Genomic DNA, 15,418 nt, shown 5'->3' with positions numbered 1-15,418 from the left:
TTTCTTATTTACAATTGTTTAGCTGTAAATTTCTGATTAAAATTAAAGATTCATGTATCAATTATTTTACAGTTTATAATAAATTTACTCAGTTACTTTGTCTTTAGTTATGTTCTAGTTGCTTCCATAAGCTTGAATTATTTAAACAAAAGATTCCTTTCTGACAATGTATCTTTACATTTAATAATATAAATTTTTTTATTATTGCAATTGTTTAACAATAAATTTTGTAATTGAAATTAAAGACTCACATATTGATTATTTAACAAAGTTTACAATAAATATACTTTGTCATTCTATCCTTGGTTATTTTCATTTTGGTTTCCATTAGCTTAAAACCTTAAAAAGCAAAAAATATGTTCTTAATAATATCTTAATAATAAAATTATTTTTTTATTTACTGCAATTACTTAGATATGAATTTTCCAATTAGAATTAAAAATTTATGTATCAATTATATTACAAAGTTTACAATATACTTTGTCATTGAGAATATTTGTTTCCCACATGATGCATATAATGTATTATTTATCCTTGTTTAATATTCAGTGAACAATAAGGAAAAATGAATGCATTGTGCTCATTATGAGTGAAATGGAACACATTCAATCTGCCATTGGTTATTTATATTCTAGTCGTTTCCGTGAACATTTCAAAACAGATGTTAAATAATATAGAATGTATCTTCATATCAAGTAAATAATTTCATTACTGGCAACATTGCAGTATTATTTAGTCACAAGCCCTGTGATCACAATTGAAAATTCATGAATTGATTATTTTTGTTTATAATAAATAAATAAACTTGCTTGTCCTCACTCATTTACACCCTAAGTGTTGATAAGTTCTTAGAATATCTAACTACAAGATATTTTCTTAACGCAATAAAATACATATTTATATGTTTAATCACAAATAATTTCATTGTTTGTGACAGAGCTGTTTAGCTATAAATTTTGTAATTGAGGATTTACGGATCGAGACGCGCAATCCTTTAACAATTACAAAAAAAAATGTATTTTGCCACTTCGATCTTACTTATTTACGTTTTAACTCTAGGCAAAGTCAAAAACACCTAAGTACAATCGAAAGAAATAAACCTAATTAAGGCATTGCAGACGAATGATTCTTCTTGATTTAGCGTAATTCGTTCAATCAACGACGAAGGCAAGGAAATTGCGCGAGACAAACGCGACATCCCCTCGGAAAACTGCACGTAATCGCACAAAGCATACACACGCGCATATACACAGTTACACATCGATTTGCGGCGTTATATTTTAAAGATTTACGGTCGGGACGACAAACGATCCTCGACCGATGATTCCAAGCCATACCACGTCGAGCGTCCCATAGAGGTGTCGCTCTTCACCGCGCGTGAAACAGAGTCCCTAGAAGTGAGTTCTAAGGACTCTACGCGTGAAATTACCACCTCGTATGCCGGTAAAGGTGCAGTTACATGCAAGCGTCGTGCGTCGAGCGTCTAGGAAATCGATCATGAAACTTTTTTCCTAATGGTGCAGTTCCATGGAGTCGGCGTATATACAGCGTATCAGGCTGAAGTCCCATGAATTGCTATTTTTCGCGTAATGCGTATCGCGTAACCAATCAACTTTATAAAAAGGCTCAACAAAAGACACAGAACGCTTCTGATTGGTTACGCATTACGCGTTACGCGGAAAATATCAGTCCATGGGACTTTAGCCTCAGCGTATGACGTAAAGGCACTAGGCTAATCACACACTTTACGCTCATTTTCGTTACGCTAGCACAAACATTGACTGTCTCATGGAGCGTATTTACGCGGCGTAAAGATTAATAAGCCAATCAAATGTTAATTTACAATACTCATTTTTGAAATGGATATTAAAGAGATCTTGTAATTGCCATATTGATCATTACGCCGATGTAAATACGCTCGATGGGACAGTCGATTAAATTTTCAGTGTAATGTTCTGAGACATATATTCACATATATGACTTCCGGTTGGACGGCGTTGGCGTGCATTCATGTAGACAACGCGTGTGAGAATTTGATAGCAGATTGGTGCGATTGCGGAGAGTGGAAAAAGAGAAAATAAGAGGAGAGGGAAGAGGTCGAAGGAGAGGTGTCGAGACGTTGGTAGAAACAAGAAATTGAGCAGGAGTGGACCACAAGGAAGGATCCAAAAGCTGACCAAAGAACAGGTTAGGAATCAACCGGAAGGAAAGAGAAGAAAGCGAGGAGAAGGAGCAAGCACGAAGAGACTACAGAGATAGTAAACAGATGGCGCCACCGGGAAGACCGGCAGGAGGTAAGGCGAAAGAGGAAAATAAATGCAATAGCATGGAAAAATACGTGACAGGAGGAGAAGAGATAATAATAAAAGAAATGAAAAAGATAGGAAGAGAGATTGAGGAAAATATAGGCAAGAGGATGGAGAAGATGATAATACAATTTGAACAAATTAGAGAAGAGTGGAAAGAAGAAAAACGGACAAGAGAAGAGGATAGGAAGAAAGACAAAGAAGAATGGAGAGAAGAGAAAAAGAACCTGGAGAAGAGAATAGAAATCCTGGAATGGGAGAGTGAGAAAAAAGATAGAGAGAAACGGAAAAACAACATAGTAATTAGAGGAGCATTCAAATGGGAAGATAATAAAATGGAACAGGAAACAAAGGACTTCATAAGGGATAATCTGAGGATAGAAGCGAATATAAACAAAGCATTTAAGGTACAGAACAGAGGAGGCAAGTGCACAGGAGTAGCAGAAGTAGGAAGCTGGGAGCAAAAGAGAGAGATAATGGTCAAGAAGAAAGAGTTAAGGGCTGGAATTTTTATCGATGACGATCTGACAAGAATGGAAAGGGAAATGCAGTCGCAATTGAGGGTAAAAGCGAAGGAAGAAAGAGAAAAAGGAAAAAAGGTCAAGGTGGGATACGGAAAGATCATGATAGATGACAGATGGTACCGATGGAGCGCAAGAGAGAAGAAACTGACAGAGGAGAAAAGAAGAGGAGAAGAATGAGACGCAGGCGGCGGGGATGGAACAGGGAAGGGAGGGGGGTTAAGAATTGGTTTTTGGAATGTAGCGGGATTAGCAAACAAATGTGAGGAGGCGTGAGAATACCTGGAGAGCTTCGACATATTAGGACTAACAGAAACGTGGGTGGACGAGGAAGGATGGAAGAAGATGGCAGACAAAGTCTCAAAGGAATACATCTGGAAATGCATACCGGCAAGAAGGGAACACAAAAAAGGAAGGGCAAAAGGCGGGATCTTGAAAGCAGTAAGAAAAAGTTTGGAGGAGGTGGAGATTAACGAAATAAACGGAGAGATGGCAGAGACTAAGCTGAAATACAACGGAAACAGATGGAGGATCATTACACTCTACAGCCAAAAAATTGAAGAAACGATGAAAACACTAACGGAATGGATACCAGAAGAAGAGGAAAACTATTTACTGATAGGAGGAGATTTCAACGCGAGAACTGGCAGCGAAGGAGGCCCGATTGAAGAAGAAGAAGCAGAAAAGAGAAACGAAATCAGACGGTCCATAGACAAAGTGAGTAATAGAGAAGGACGAATATTGCTGAATAGAATAGAAGAAAGAGGTTGGTCAATTTTAAACGGAAGTTTTGACAAAGAAGGAGGATGGACATATATAGGAGGATCGGGTCAGTCATAGATTACATAATAGGAAATGACAAAGCGTTAGGGGAAGTAAAATCGGTGGAAGAAGGAGAAAGAACAGAGTCGGACCACATGCCATTAGAAGCAGAATTAGTAGGAGCACAAACAAAGAAGAAAAACGACAGAAACAAGAAAAGGGAAATAGAGAGAAGCGTTTGGACAGAAGAAGGAATAGAAATGTACATGGAAAACTGCAAAGACTGGGCGAGCACACAGGAGGAAACGGAAGGAATATGGAAGGAGATGAGTGACAAGATAAAGAAATCCATAATAAAACAGATAAAGAAGATAATTCCATGGAAAATAGGAAAAAAACAGTGGTACAACAAAGAGTGGAAAGTAAAGAAAAGAGAATTAAGGAAGACACTGAGAAATATAAAGAAGAAAAGAATTAGCAAAGAAGACTACTTTGCAAAGAGAAAAGAATACAAAGAGTGGTGTAAAGAGCAGAAGAAGAAGCATGAACAGGCAGAAGAAGAGGAAATCCGAAGGATAAAGAGCGAGAAAGAGGCGTGGAAGTATATCAATAAATACGGAAAGAAAAGAAAAGAGGGGATATGCGATAACATAAAGATGGAAGAATGGAGAGATTATTTCATAGGACTACTCGGAAGCATACAGGAAAAAGAAACAGACATAGACGAACGAGAAAGCGATACAGGCACGACGATGGAGGAAGAACCAGGAGACATAGAAAAGGAAGAACTAAGAAAAATATTAAGGAAACTAAAAAATGCAAAAGCCCCCGGAGAAGACGGAATAGAGAACGAGGCGTGGAAATTTATGTCAGGAGAAATAGGAGAAGAATTTTGGAAACTTATCAACAAAATATGGAAAGGAGGAGGACTACCAAGAGATTGGAACAGAGGAGTAATTAGCCCAATTTACAAAAGAGGAGAGAAAAACGAGATAAAGAATTACAGAGGAATAACATTATTGGACTCGGCGTACAAAATATATGCAAGCATACTAAATGAAAGGTTAGAAAAAGAAACAGCAGATAAATTGAGAGAAACGCAGTTCGGATTCAGGAAGGGAAGAGGAACTATGGACGCAGTCTTCACGATAAACTACATCGTGAACAGAGAATTGTGCAAGAAAGGAGGAAAAATATTCGCATTTTTTGCGGATATGAAAGCAGCTTTCGATAAGGTGAATAGAAAGCAGCTGATAGAGTCGATGGAGAGGATGAATATAGAGACAAATCTGAGACGGAGGATCACGGAAATATATAAAGAGACAAGAAATGTGATAAAAATAGGAGAAGAGAAATCTCAAGAGTTTTGGACAGGTGGAGGACTCAGGCAAGGATGCCCATTAAGCCCAGCACTATTCAACATATATATAAAAGATCTGGAAGAAGAGATGGAAAAAGGACAGGCCGGAGGAATAGTAGTTGGCAAAGAAAAATTCTGGACGATAACATACGCAGATGACATCGTTTTGTTGGCAGAGAGAGAAGCGGATCTGAAAGAGATGATGGAGAGGTTCAGGAGATACCTAGAGAAAAAAGAATTGAGCCTTAGTCCGGATAAATCAAAAGTGATGGTATTCGAAAGTGGAAGAGGAAGAAAAAAGAGAAGAGAATGGAAATGGAGAGAGGAAAATGTGGAAGAGGTCAAAGAGATAAGATACCTAGGATATATGCTACAGAAAAACGGAGGTGCGGAGAAACATATAAGAGAGAAACTGAGAAGAGCAACAATAGCGATGAAGAGGACTTGGAGCATAGGGGAGAGAATATTCAAAGAAGACCATAGAAGAAGAATGAAAATGTTTGAAGCACTTGTTGGAAGCGTAGCGTTATATGGAGCGGAAGTTTGGGGCTGGAAAAACGAAAAAACGTTAGACGGAGTAAAGAGGAAGTACGCGAAATGGATTCTAAACTTGGACAGAGGAACACCGAATTACATATTATTGGAGGAGACAAAGATGGAAGAGATTAGAATACAGGCGATCAAAAGAGCACTAAAATACGAGGAAAAGGCGAGAAAATCAAAGAAGAAAATAATAAAAGAATGCATAAAAGATTTAGAAAAGTGGCGACTAGGTGCAGAAGAAGGAAGATGGGAAAGAAAGAGAAGAGAGGTGTTGGAGGAGGCAGGAGTAAACAAGGAACAGCTTAGAAAGGAAAGAGAAGCAGGAAACGAGAAGATGGCAGCGAACATCTTGAAGGAACTAAAAATTAAAGAGAGCAGAAAGAGACAACAGAAGATAAACGAATCCAAGTACAACACCAACTACAAGATGATTGCACAGGAAAAGAAACCAAAATACTTGGAGGGGAGGATGAAGAAAAAGGACAGATGCTTGATAGCCAGATACAGATGCGGGAATGAAACGAAAGGGAGCCAGTATTGGAGAGAAGAGGAGGAAAGGAGATGCAGAGTATGCAAGAAAGCAGAAGAAAGTTTGTACCATATAATGAAAGATTGCGAAGCAACAAGAAGCGAAATGTCGATAGAAGAACTCACTGGAGAAGAAGGAAAGGGCCTACAAGTAATGAAAAAGATAGAAGAGCTGAGGAAGGAGATAAACAGGAAGGAGAAGGAAGAAGCAGAAGAGAATAAGAAGGAAGAAGTTCAAACAAACCAAAGATCTAATTGTAACGCTAAGGTTAATGTTAATGTTGAGGGTGATATTGATTTGTTAGCTGTTGATGATGTTAACTGTAATTTTAAACTATTGAATTTTAAACTATTGAATTCTAAACTTTGAAGTTTAAGTTGAATTTGTGTAATGTAATATAAACAAAAGTGTATGTAATCGGAAGCCATCCTAAGCCGCAAGGCAAACGGATTAAGAATAATAAATAATAAATAATAATATATTCACATATATAAAGTTGAAACAAATGTCCATAATTTTGTTAATAAAATGTCTGAATTTGCATTAATCAATTTAATAAAACTTTTAAAAGTTTACAAATGTTCAGATAGTAATTTAAGCAAAAAAGACATTCGTCGAAAATTAATTTAAGTATACATAATATACGAATTAATGAGAGTCGAAGAAAAGAAAAGAGTGTTTAAAATTAAACACAATGCTCGAAGATTTTCGGTTAGACCAATTTTTAATATTGAAAGACGATTGGCACAAGGGGTTAGCCACAATCTAGTACAAAAAATGATGTACAGTCGTGAGCTAAAAGGTCGCAACACATTTTCTTCGATTGTTTTTGAAATATAGACTTGCTCATCAAACGGCGAACATAATTGGTTCTTACCTGTGGATCCAACCAATTACGTTCGCCAATCAATGAGCAAGTCTACATTCCAAAACCATCAAAGAAAATATGTTGCAACCTTTTAGCTTACGACTATACACCCAAGGACTTTGATTCTGTCCATGAGGAAATTTTCCAAACTGAAAAGTCGCTATCTCTACATACTTACAGTTTATGATTAACGTAACGACCAATAAGCTCGAGTCGTTTCATTAATCATAAACTGCGAGTATATAGAAAGTAGTAACTTCTCAGTTTGGAAAATTTCCCCATGAACAGAATGAGGCTGGAGTCCCATGGATGCGCAATGCGGAATTGGCGGAACGCTCGTGATTGGTCCTACAAATATTCCGTCAAGAACGTTCCGCTGAATTATATTTCCCTATGTCCCATGGAGCGGAACTCGCGGATGCGTAATTGTCATCTGTCAATCGCAATATTTTTCCCATAGATCTTTCCATTGTATCTATCAAAATCAGTGTATATTATTGGCTCGCGCAGATTACGCTTCCGCATTTTCCGCAGCATGGGACATAGGCATTCGAACTTCTGCGGATCGGAATCGCATATACATGTACATCAAAGTTGAAAAACTCCATCATATACCGGTCACAATTGACGAATAACTACGGCGAATAACTACGTGTCAATTAACACTCCGTAAAAAACAATTATTATTAATTATGAAGTCGGAAAAGTTACATTTAATTATTGGTTTATTAATAAACTCTTTAAATAAATACGTGTGCATCTAAAAAGCAGGAGCTACGCCGCAAGATTTCAAAATTATATGTATTATACAACATTGCAATTACAAATGAAAAAAATAAAAGAAAACGACAATTTTGGGTGCGACCTATATTTAACGCTGAAAGGAGATTGCAACAAGGAGCAAGCGATAATCTTGTTAAGGAAATGGTGGCCAAAGACACAGAAAAATATCTAGATTATTTTAGAATGCCACATCAACTATTTGAAAAACTATTGGCATTAGTTGGACCTATTATTGCTAAACAAAACGTTATTCGCGAACCTATTTCACCTATCATTCGGCTCCAAATTACATTGCGCTATTTAGCATCAGGGGCGTTGCGCAAAAAGTAAAAACTTGCGGATAAAATTCGGCGGAACGAACGTAAAACTGATTGGACCAATCACGAGCGTTCCGCCAATTCCGCATTGCGCATGTTCCGCATCCATGGGACTCCAGCCTCAAAGTCCTTGGGTGTACGGAGATAAAGAAAAATTTTTAAAATTTTGACTAACACCAGAAACATTCAAAAAATTATTGTATATTGTTTTACCACATATACAGAAACGATTTGTTATTTGTGAGCCAATTTCTGCTCGCACTCGTCTTCAAATTTGTTTGTGATATTTATCTTCAAATAGTAGTATGACTATCAAGGGGTCTATTACGGTTTTTAAAACAAGGTGAAAATTACCAAAGTGAGTAAATTTACTAGAATATTTATAACTTCATTGGTCAACAACTAGTGAATTTGCTCACTTTTATAATTTTCACCTCGTTTCAGGAACCGTAATAGCCCCCCAGGGGGTCGATCATGAAATTTTTTCCCTAAGGTGGAAACGTAAAAAGTGAAAAATTTCTCCATTAACTTCAATGGTAAAGATTTTCACTTTTCACGTTTCCGCCCTAGGGAAAAAGTTTCATGATTGACCCTCAGAGATAGTATTGTCGAAATTAAGACAATTTAATAAAAATTTACTTGTTAGTATGCGTGTCAAGTGTTCGGTGTAAACTAGGTCATAGGCCTAGTTTACACCGAGTACTTGATACACAAACTAAGTAATAATTTTTTATTAAATTATCGTAATTTCGACAATAAATTTAAAGAATACTATATTAAGCTGGTACAATAGAATCGAGATAATTAAATATATGTATCATGTATACACGCATTGGCTTTGTTTACACCGAATACTTGATACGCGTAATATTTAGTAACTTTCTATTCAATTATCTTAATTTCGGTAATAAATTTAATGAATAATATATTAAGCTGGTACAATATGAATCAAGATAATTAATTAAATATAGATATCACGTATACATTTACACGTATTGTTGAAATTAAGACAATTTAATAGAAAGTTACTAGTTAGTACGCGTGGGTGCTTTCCAACAAGAGACACGGGCGACACTGTGTAACACAGTGTCTACATTGGTGCTTTCCAACAATGACACAGAGAGACACAGAGCGACACTGCAAAACACAGCTCAATCTTAAGTTTGGCCGTGTCAGCCATCAATAGCGTCAACACATCGGGCAAATAAATTATTTTTTCAAGTGTGGTACTGGTACATTTTAGTCATGTTCAGTTATGTTTTGTCGTCTTAATATACAAAATTAAAATTATAGTTTGAATCTTTCGTTTCTTTACATGCTACATTTTTACATTAGCACAATGGACTTATATTTTTACTAAAAATGTCTCGTGTTCGAAAATAACGTACCAGACCCAGAATTCTTAGATGGTAATCAATATTTATTATTTTTATTTAAAGAATTGTATAAGCCTAAGAAACAATGCATTTGTTGATTATTCATTATTCATACGTATTTCATCGGATTAATTTGCAAGTTTATTCTTTTGTCGGCATTGTAAAGAAGTTATTCCTACGTTGGATAATGTAAAATTCCTTCTTTAACGGGTCTGGATTTTTTACGGATAGATTTCTGATTCAATTCGAATCTGTGTTTTTTACTAATTGTAAGTCAGTCTTTTACGCACTCTAGTGACCGTGTTTGGTAACGTATCTGTTCCAATTAGACTACACAACTGTGTTACACTGTGTCTCTCTGTGTGACACTGTGTCACACTGTGGCACTCTTGTTGGAAAGCACCCAGTATCAAGTGCTCGGTGTAAACTAGAGGCTTGTTTTCTGTTCCTGCACTAGACTGCACTGGAACGTTCCTTCTTGCTTTTGCTAACTTTGAAACATCTATTTATTTCATTTTAAGTGTACACTTATTTAGAGAGTTCAGGAACAGAAAACAAACGGTAGGTCATTGTCGAAAGTAAGATAATTTAATAAAAAGTTACGAGTTAGTACGTGTATCAAGTGCTCGGTGTAAACTAGGCCATAGTCGAATCTTGGCACGTATTACGCATTTGTTCGAAATCGATTCCGATCGGAATTATTCCGTTTTTCTCTAAATTTCTATTGTGTTTTCTAGGCAAAACGGAATAGTTCCGATCGGAATTGATTCCGGACAAATGCATAATACGTGCCCTTATTTCAAGATTGTCTTAAGCAACTTTTCACGTTTCCGCCTTAGGAAAAGTTTCATGTCTTTTGTTTTCTGTTCCTAAACTCCCTGGGTAATTGTTAAGAATACCCACTGCACCTCCGATTTTGACGAAATTAGGCTCATTCGACGCGTTTTCACTCAAAATGAAAGAATCTGGCAAGAAAAAGTGTCGCTCTGGCCCGCGAACCGAGATATCAAGCGTTAAAGTTGGTGATTGCACAGGTTAAGATACCTGTCATCTCGGCGATATGTAGCAAACTGAGCATGCGCTGTGGTCACGTTTGCATGCTGGTGACCGCATGCGCATGCGTTTTAGTAACTTAATTTATTTAAAAAGTGTTAAATAAAAATTTTGAAATTTATGAATCTGTACAATATTTCTTATAATAACCCAACCTGAATCTTAGTTTTAAATAAAAAATTGTTTTGCATGAAAGTTGAAACTACCGATGTCTGTTTTACAGTGAAATTAACTTTCATCTTAATTTGCATGATACAAAGCACTTTCCACGTGAAGCGAGGTCCATCCCCATCCCACTTTCTCCACCCCCAGCGTACCCTCCCCCACAGATGTCTGCTTTGCAGCCAAATTAATTGTTATTTTAATTTACATGATACAGGGGGCTTTTTACGCGGAGCGAGGTCCACCCCCACCCCACCCTTTCCACCCCTACCCCCCCGCGCGGGGGGTGGGGGTGGAAAGGGTGGGGTGGGGGTGGACCTCGCTCCGCGTAAAAAGCCCCCTGTATCATGTAAATTAAAATAACAATTAATTTGGCTGCAAAGCAGACATCTGTGGGGGAGGGTACGCTGGGGGTGGAGAAAGTGGGATGGGGATGGACCTCGCTTCACGTGGAAAGTGCTTTGTATCATGCAAATTAAGATGAAAGTTAATTTCACTGTAAAACAGACATCGGTAGTTTCAACTTTCATGCAAAACAATTTTTTATTTAAAACTAAGATTCAGGTTGGGTTGGGTTAAAAAAAGGGTGGCGGGGGAGGGGCGAAGCCCCTCCCCTTTTTAAGCATTTACTTTCCGCACGATAACTTAATTAATTTATTCATTTATCACTGAATCACTTATATTGCTCTGTATTTATGTTTCAAATTCGCGCACTTTTTGTATGTGTGTGCCCATGGAGCATGCAAACGTGCCCAAAGCGCATGCTCAGTTTGCTACATAACGCCGAGATGACAGGTATCTTAACCTGTGCAATCGCCAACTTTAACACTTGATATCTCGATTCGCGGACCAGAGCGACACTTTTTCTTGCCAGATTCTTTCATTTTGAGTGAAAACGCGTCGAATGAGCCTAATTTCGTCAAAATCGGAGGTGCAGTGGGTATTCTTAACAATTACCACTCCCTGAATTAGCGTGCACTTAAAATGAAATAGATATATATTTGAAAGTTAGTAGTGAAAGCAAAAAGGAACGTTCCGGTGTAGTCTAGATGCAGGAATAGAAAACAAGCCTATGATCGACCCCCAGTATTGCACTCTACGTGCTTCATGCGTAATTCGGAGCGCAGCCTTTGATTGGTCAATTTGTAAAATTCTTTGTTTCAATTGGTTAATCAAACTTGGTTAATCACACTTCGAAGTATTTGTAGCATTAAGGGCCACTTGCACCAACGCCGATTAACTTAATCGCTGATTAGTCTATCGGAATTGACCAATAGTATTTGTCGTTAAGTAAAAACGATAGACTAATCAGCGATTAAGTTAATTGGCGTTGGTGAAAGTGGCCCTAAATGGACCACAGCTTATAGCGTTTTTCATTGAGAAAACTAGTGCGCATTGAATGTGCACTTGCTGCAGGTAATTGGGCGTTTCCGTTGGCACCGTCATCGCGCGAACCGAAACGTCCAATTGCCAGCGGCGAGTGCACACTCAGTGCGCACTAGTTTTCCCAATGAAAAACGCTATTAAATAACCTGTCATTAAAATTTTAAAACAAAATTAATAGAGTTTACACGTCTTGCGTGCATGCGCAACAAGTTTACGTAATGTTGCCGTCAGCTGATCCATTACAAAAAGAAATGTCAGTTATATGTCATCGCATGTTTTCACGTTTTTAATTGCGTTTAATTTATTTGTGACAGATTCGAAATGCGATAAGTATTTCTTGTAGATATAAAATCTGTATAATCCGTTTGAAGGATGAACGCATGTGGACGTCCGCTACGGAAAATATTTTTGAAATTGTAATCAGCATCACAATCAGCTATTAGAATTCCTAATCTTGACTTTGGAGTTCCATTTTGTGTTTTTACAATTTGAATTTTGATGGATGGCCGTAACGTCTAGAGACGAGTGTCAAATTATCTCAAACCTCATAGATACACGTTAATCCGTTCAGTCGATTCCGATTATATCGCGATGAGCCAACAAGCTATCCTAAAACTTTACAAAGGCATTTTAAGATACGGCGAAACTTTGAAATTTACGAACAAAAAGTATTTTCGGTACAGGATCCGGACAACTTTCAAGAATAATAAAAATCTGTCCGACGAGACGGCGATAAATTTCCAATTGAAGGTAATCAAGCTGTATGTCGGGACACGAGCTGTGTACTACTCATAACCTCTCATTGTTTCTAACCTATAAGTCACTTTTCAAGTTTCAATATTGACGAGTTTTTTAATTCGATTGATCAATCGTATTATATGCAGCTGCTTTGTTCTATAAAAGCAGCGCATAATGCGATTAATTGATAAATTAAAAAGCTCGTCCATTATGTTTTATAAGTATACTGTATAGCGAAGTGAAACAGAAGGTACATTGATCTAAAGAAAAAAATTAAGAGGTTTCTCACATTCAGATGTGAGTTAGCATCATTCATTATTTACTTAATTTTAAATTTAATAAACATGATATTACTAATTCTTATTCAACTTAGAGCTGTGTTATATTCAAAAATTTATTTGACGCACAGTTTAGTGAATTTAAAAAGGTATATAAAATCACACGAATAAATTTCAGCACTAAGATCTAGTTATGACCGTTAAAGGCACTTTGTTTATATTGTGTTTTCACATTTTCATTGAATAAGTTCTCTAAAAAAAAATTTAATATTTATTAAGTTACATTGAGTATATAATAATGAGATTAATTTTTTCATATTACTATCATGTTGCCCTTGTTTTTAATGAGGAAATAAATTTTTATTTTGTTTGTATATATTTTTATGTTAAAGATATGTTATTACTTTATACATATCAAGTGTGTAAAAAGTATATATATGTACACACAAAACAAAAATTTATTACATGATATTGATACATTAGATTTGCAATATTTATTTCGACAGCTGAAGAAGGCTTATAAAGTTGAAATGTCTTGTTCTTTTCAACATTATAATAAAGTATTTTAATATTACAACCTATTATTGCATGTTTTTTGTCTATTTTATTTTATCTTATATTTTGCATAATACAGGCTTAACTAGATTTTCTCTTCTAAAGTTTAACCTTTTGGAACTAAAGATAAATCTATTCTACTGTCAATTATAAAGCTTGAATTGGTATTTCTTTTTTTATATGAATGTTATTATGATTCTTTGAAATTAATTAGTTTTTTATTTAACATAAATTAAATCTCACAGATCAAGTGTTAGTAATTGTATTTCAGATTTAAACGTTAGCTCTAGGTAAATTTTGATTATATGTTATGTTATATAATACTAAAAGCTATTTGTTGATGATCCAGAACTAACATATCTTTTCTTTTTTCACAGAAGGGTATGAAATTCTTGGAAGCTAGGAAAGTGATATAGGTTGCGTTTTACTGCACAAGATATCGTATGAAAGCAAAAAGAGGAATCATGTTGATTAAATCCATATTGATTTGTCCAAAAATCCATAACAGCATTTATTCGTTGATCAACGAGTTTCTTTTGTCAAGTATCATGGTTCATTATGAAAACATACAAGTTCGCAACAAGTCGTTCAAACATTATCTCGATTATTCAAACGTTCCTAAGCTAAACGAGGCCGACCTTGAAGAGCAGTTTATCCGTGGCAGCGGTCCGGGTGGTCAAGCGACGAATAAAACGAACAATGCGGTCTTGTTGAAGCATAAGCCCACAGGGTTCATCGTCAAGTGCCATGAAACGAGAAGTCAGTGGGACAACAAGAAACGCGCGCGCGAAATTCTGATAACAAAGCTCGATAATTTATTGAACAAGGAACGCTCCATTGAAGCCCAGATACGTGCTCTTGAGGAAAAACAGCAAACGCGAAAAGAATACAAGAGAAAGAAGCGAGACGAAATGAAGAAAGCGTTTCGCGAACGCGAAGGCTTGACATGACGCAAGTTGGTTCAAATAAATTCCTCTAGAATGTAAACTAATTTTAGCTTTAAGGAATAAATAAAATTATAAATAGAAGATTGTCAATTTTTTAACTTAAAATGTATTGAAGAAAGCCAAAAGATTATTAATACTAATTACCAATTAAATTTATCAAAATTAATAAATTTACAAGTTCTGATTTTTATTTCCAATACAACAGTTGCATTTATTTTAGAATCGTAATTAAGTAACTAATTGCAGTGAATAATCTTTTGTCACCAACTGGTTAATTAGTTTTTAATTATATAATTAGAACAAAAAGAATACAGAATCTAAAATTTTGATAGAGTTAAATAAACTTGTTTGACACAATTTAATTTAAGATCACTTGGAATCACAAAAAGGTGCAATAAAATAACTTTTAATGGAAAATTTGCGTATCTTTAATAATAATTTCTCTTTTTGAACTCATGAGCGATTTACAACAATTGTTTGAAATGATGTATTTGGATACACTGGGGAATTGAAAATATAGAATATTACTTTTCAATAATATACATAATATAACAGAAATATATGTATGTGTGGTGTGTTGTGTATATGTGATTACAATGTTATAAAGCTGTCTGCAGTCTTGCGTACTCTATAATATATTCTAAATAATTATGATTTGAACGAAACGACTCATTAAAATGGTACAGATTTTTTGTTTTTACAGGAAACGATGAAAAAAGAAAAAAATAGAAAATAAGGAACGACATGGTACTAGTAAAAAGATGTAAATATTCTGTCTGCGAGAATACAATGACCGTATCTAAAGAATGTATACACAGTAGAATATACCGGGTGGGGAGTGTTAAAACTAACCACCTAAAAAAACGTTACTAAGTAGAATGGTATCACTAAAAAGATTTATGTATGTGTGGGTACATATGTGTATGTGTATGTG

The 15,418-nt window shown here is 35.8% G+C and overlaps 3 protein-coding genes across 6 annotated transcripts in view; 2 read left to right on the top strand and 1 right to left on the bottom strand.

Moving 5' to 3' along the window:
- Positions 1 to 1,365, bottom strand: part of LOC105206403 (centrosome-associated protein 350) — a 31,958-nt gene extending 30,593 nt beyond the window's left edge. The window contains exons 1-2 of one of the 4 annotated variants that reach the window (XM_039446211.1): positions 1,101 to 1,365; positions 252 to 339 (exon numbers count right to left, since the gene is read on the bottom strand). The gene's annotated coding sequence lies outside the window, so the exon portion shown is untranslated. Of the gene's footprint in view, positions 1 to 251; positions 340 to 479 lie in introns of all 4 variants that reach the window. The other 3 variants (XM_039446203.1, XM_026131457.2, XM_026131456.2) reach the window with 3 other exon arrangements.
- A 10,747-nt stretch (positions 1,366 to 12,112) lies between these two features.
- On the top strand, positions 12,113 to 14,035 carry LOC105206421. Its single transcript, XM_039446193.1, has 2 exons — positions 12,113 to 12,716; positions 13,915 to 14,035. Exons 1-2 carry the CDS (start codon positions 12,558 to 12,560, stop codon positions 13,951 to 13,953), a joined length of 198 nt encoding a protein of 65 aa, XP_039302127.1. The 5' UTR covers positions 12,113 to 12,557; the 3' UTR covers positions 13,954 to 14,035.
- LOC105206413 (probable peptide chain release factor C12orf65 homolog, mitochondrial) lies at positions 13,953 to 14,901 on the top strand. The gene has a single exon (XM_011175914.3). It carries the CDS (start codon positions 13,981 to 13,983, stop codon positions 14,485 to 14,487), a length of 507 nt encoding a protein of 168 aa, XP_011174216.2. The 5' UTR covers positions 13,953 to 13,980; the 3' UTR covers positions 14,488 to 14,901.
- The last annotated feature ends 517 nt before the right edge of the window (positions 14,902 to 15,418 follow it).

This window comes from Solenopsis invicta, chromosome 1 (genome assembly GCF_016802725.1).
Source record: "Solenopsis invicta isolate M01_SB chromosome 1, UNIL_Sinv_3.0, whole genome shotgun sequence".
Lineage (NCBI taxonomy): Eukaryota > Metazoa > Arthropoda > Insecta > Hymenoptera > Formicidae > Solenopsis > Solenopsis invicta.
This window is presented reverse-complemented; position numbering and strand designations above follow the sequence as displayed.

Excerpts from the sequence above, each read along its gene's own strand:
- LOC105206413 (XM_011175914.3), top strand. The coding sequence starts at position 13,981 with ATGAAAGCAAAAAGAGGAATCATGTTGATTAAATCCATATTGATTTGT.
- LOC105206421 (XM_039446193.1), top strand. The coding sequence starts at position 12,558 with ATGAGCCAACAAGCTATCCTAAAACTTTACAAAGGCATTTTAAGATAC. Across the intron at positions 12,717-13,914 it reads CGATAAATTTCCAATTGAAG|AAGGGTATGAAATTCTTGGA; the intron begins GTAATCAAGCTG and ends CTTTTTTCACAG.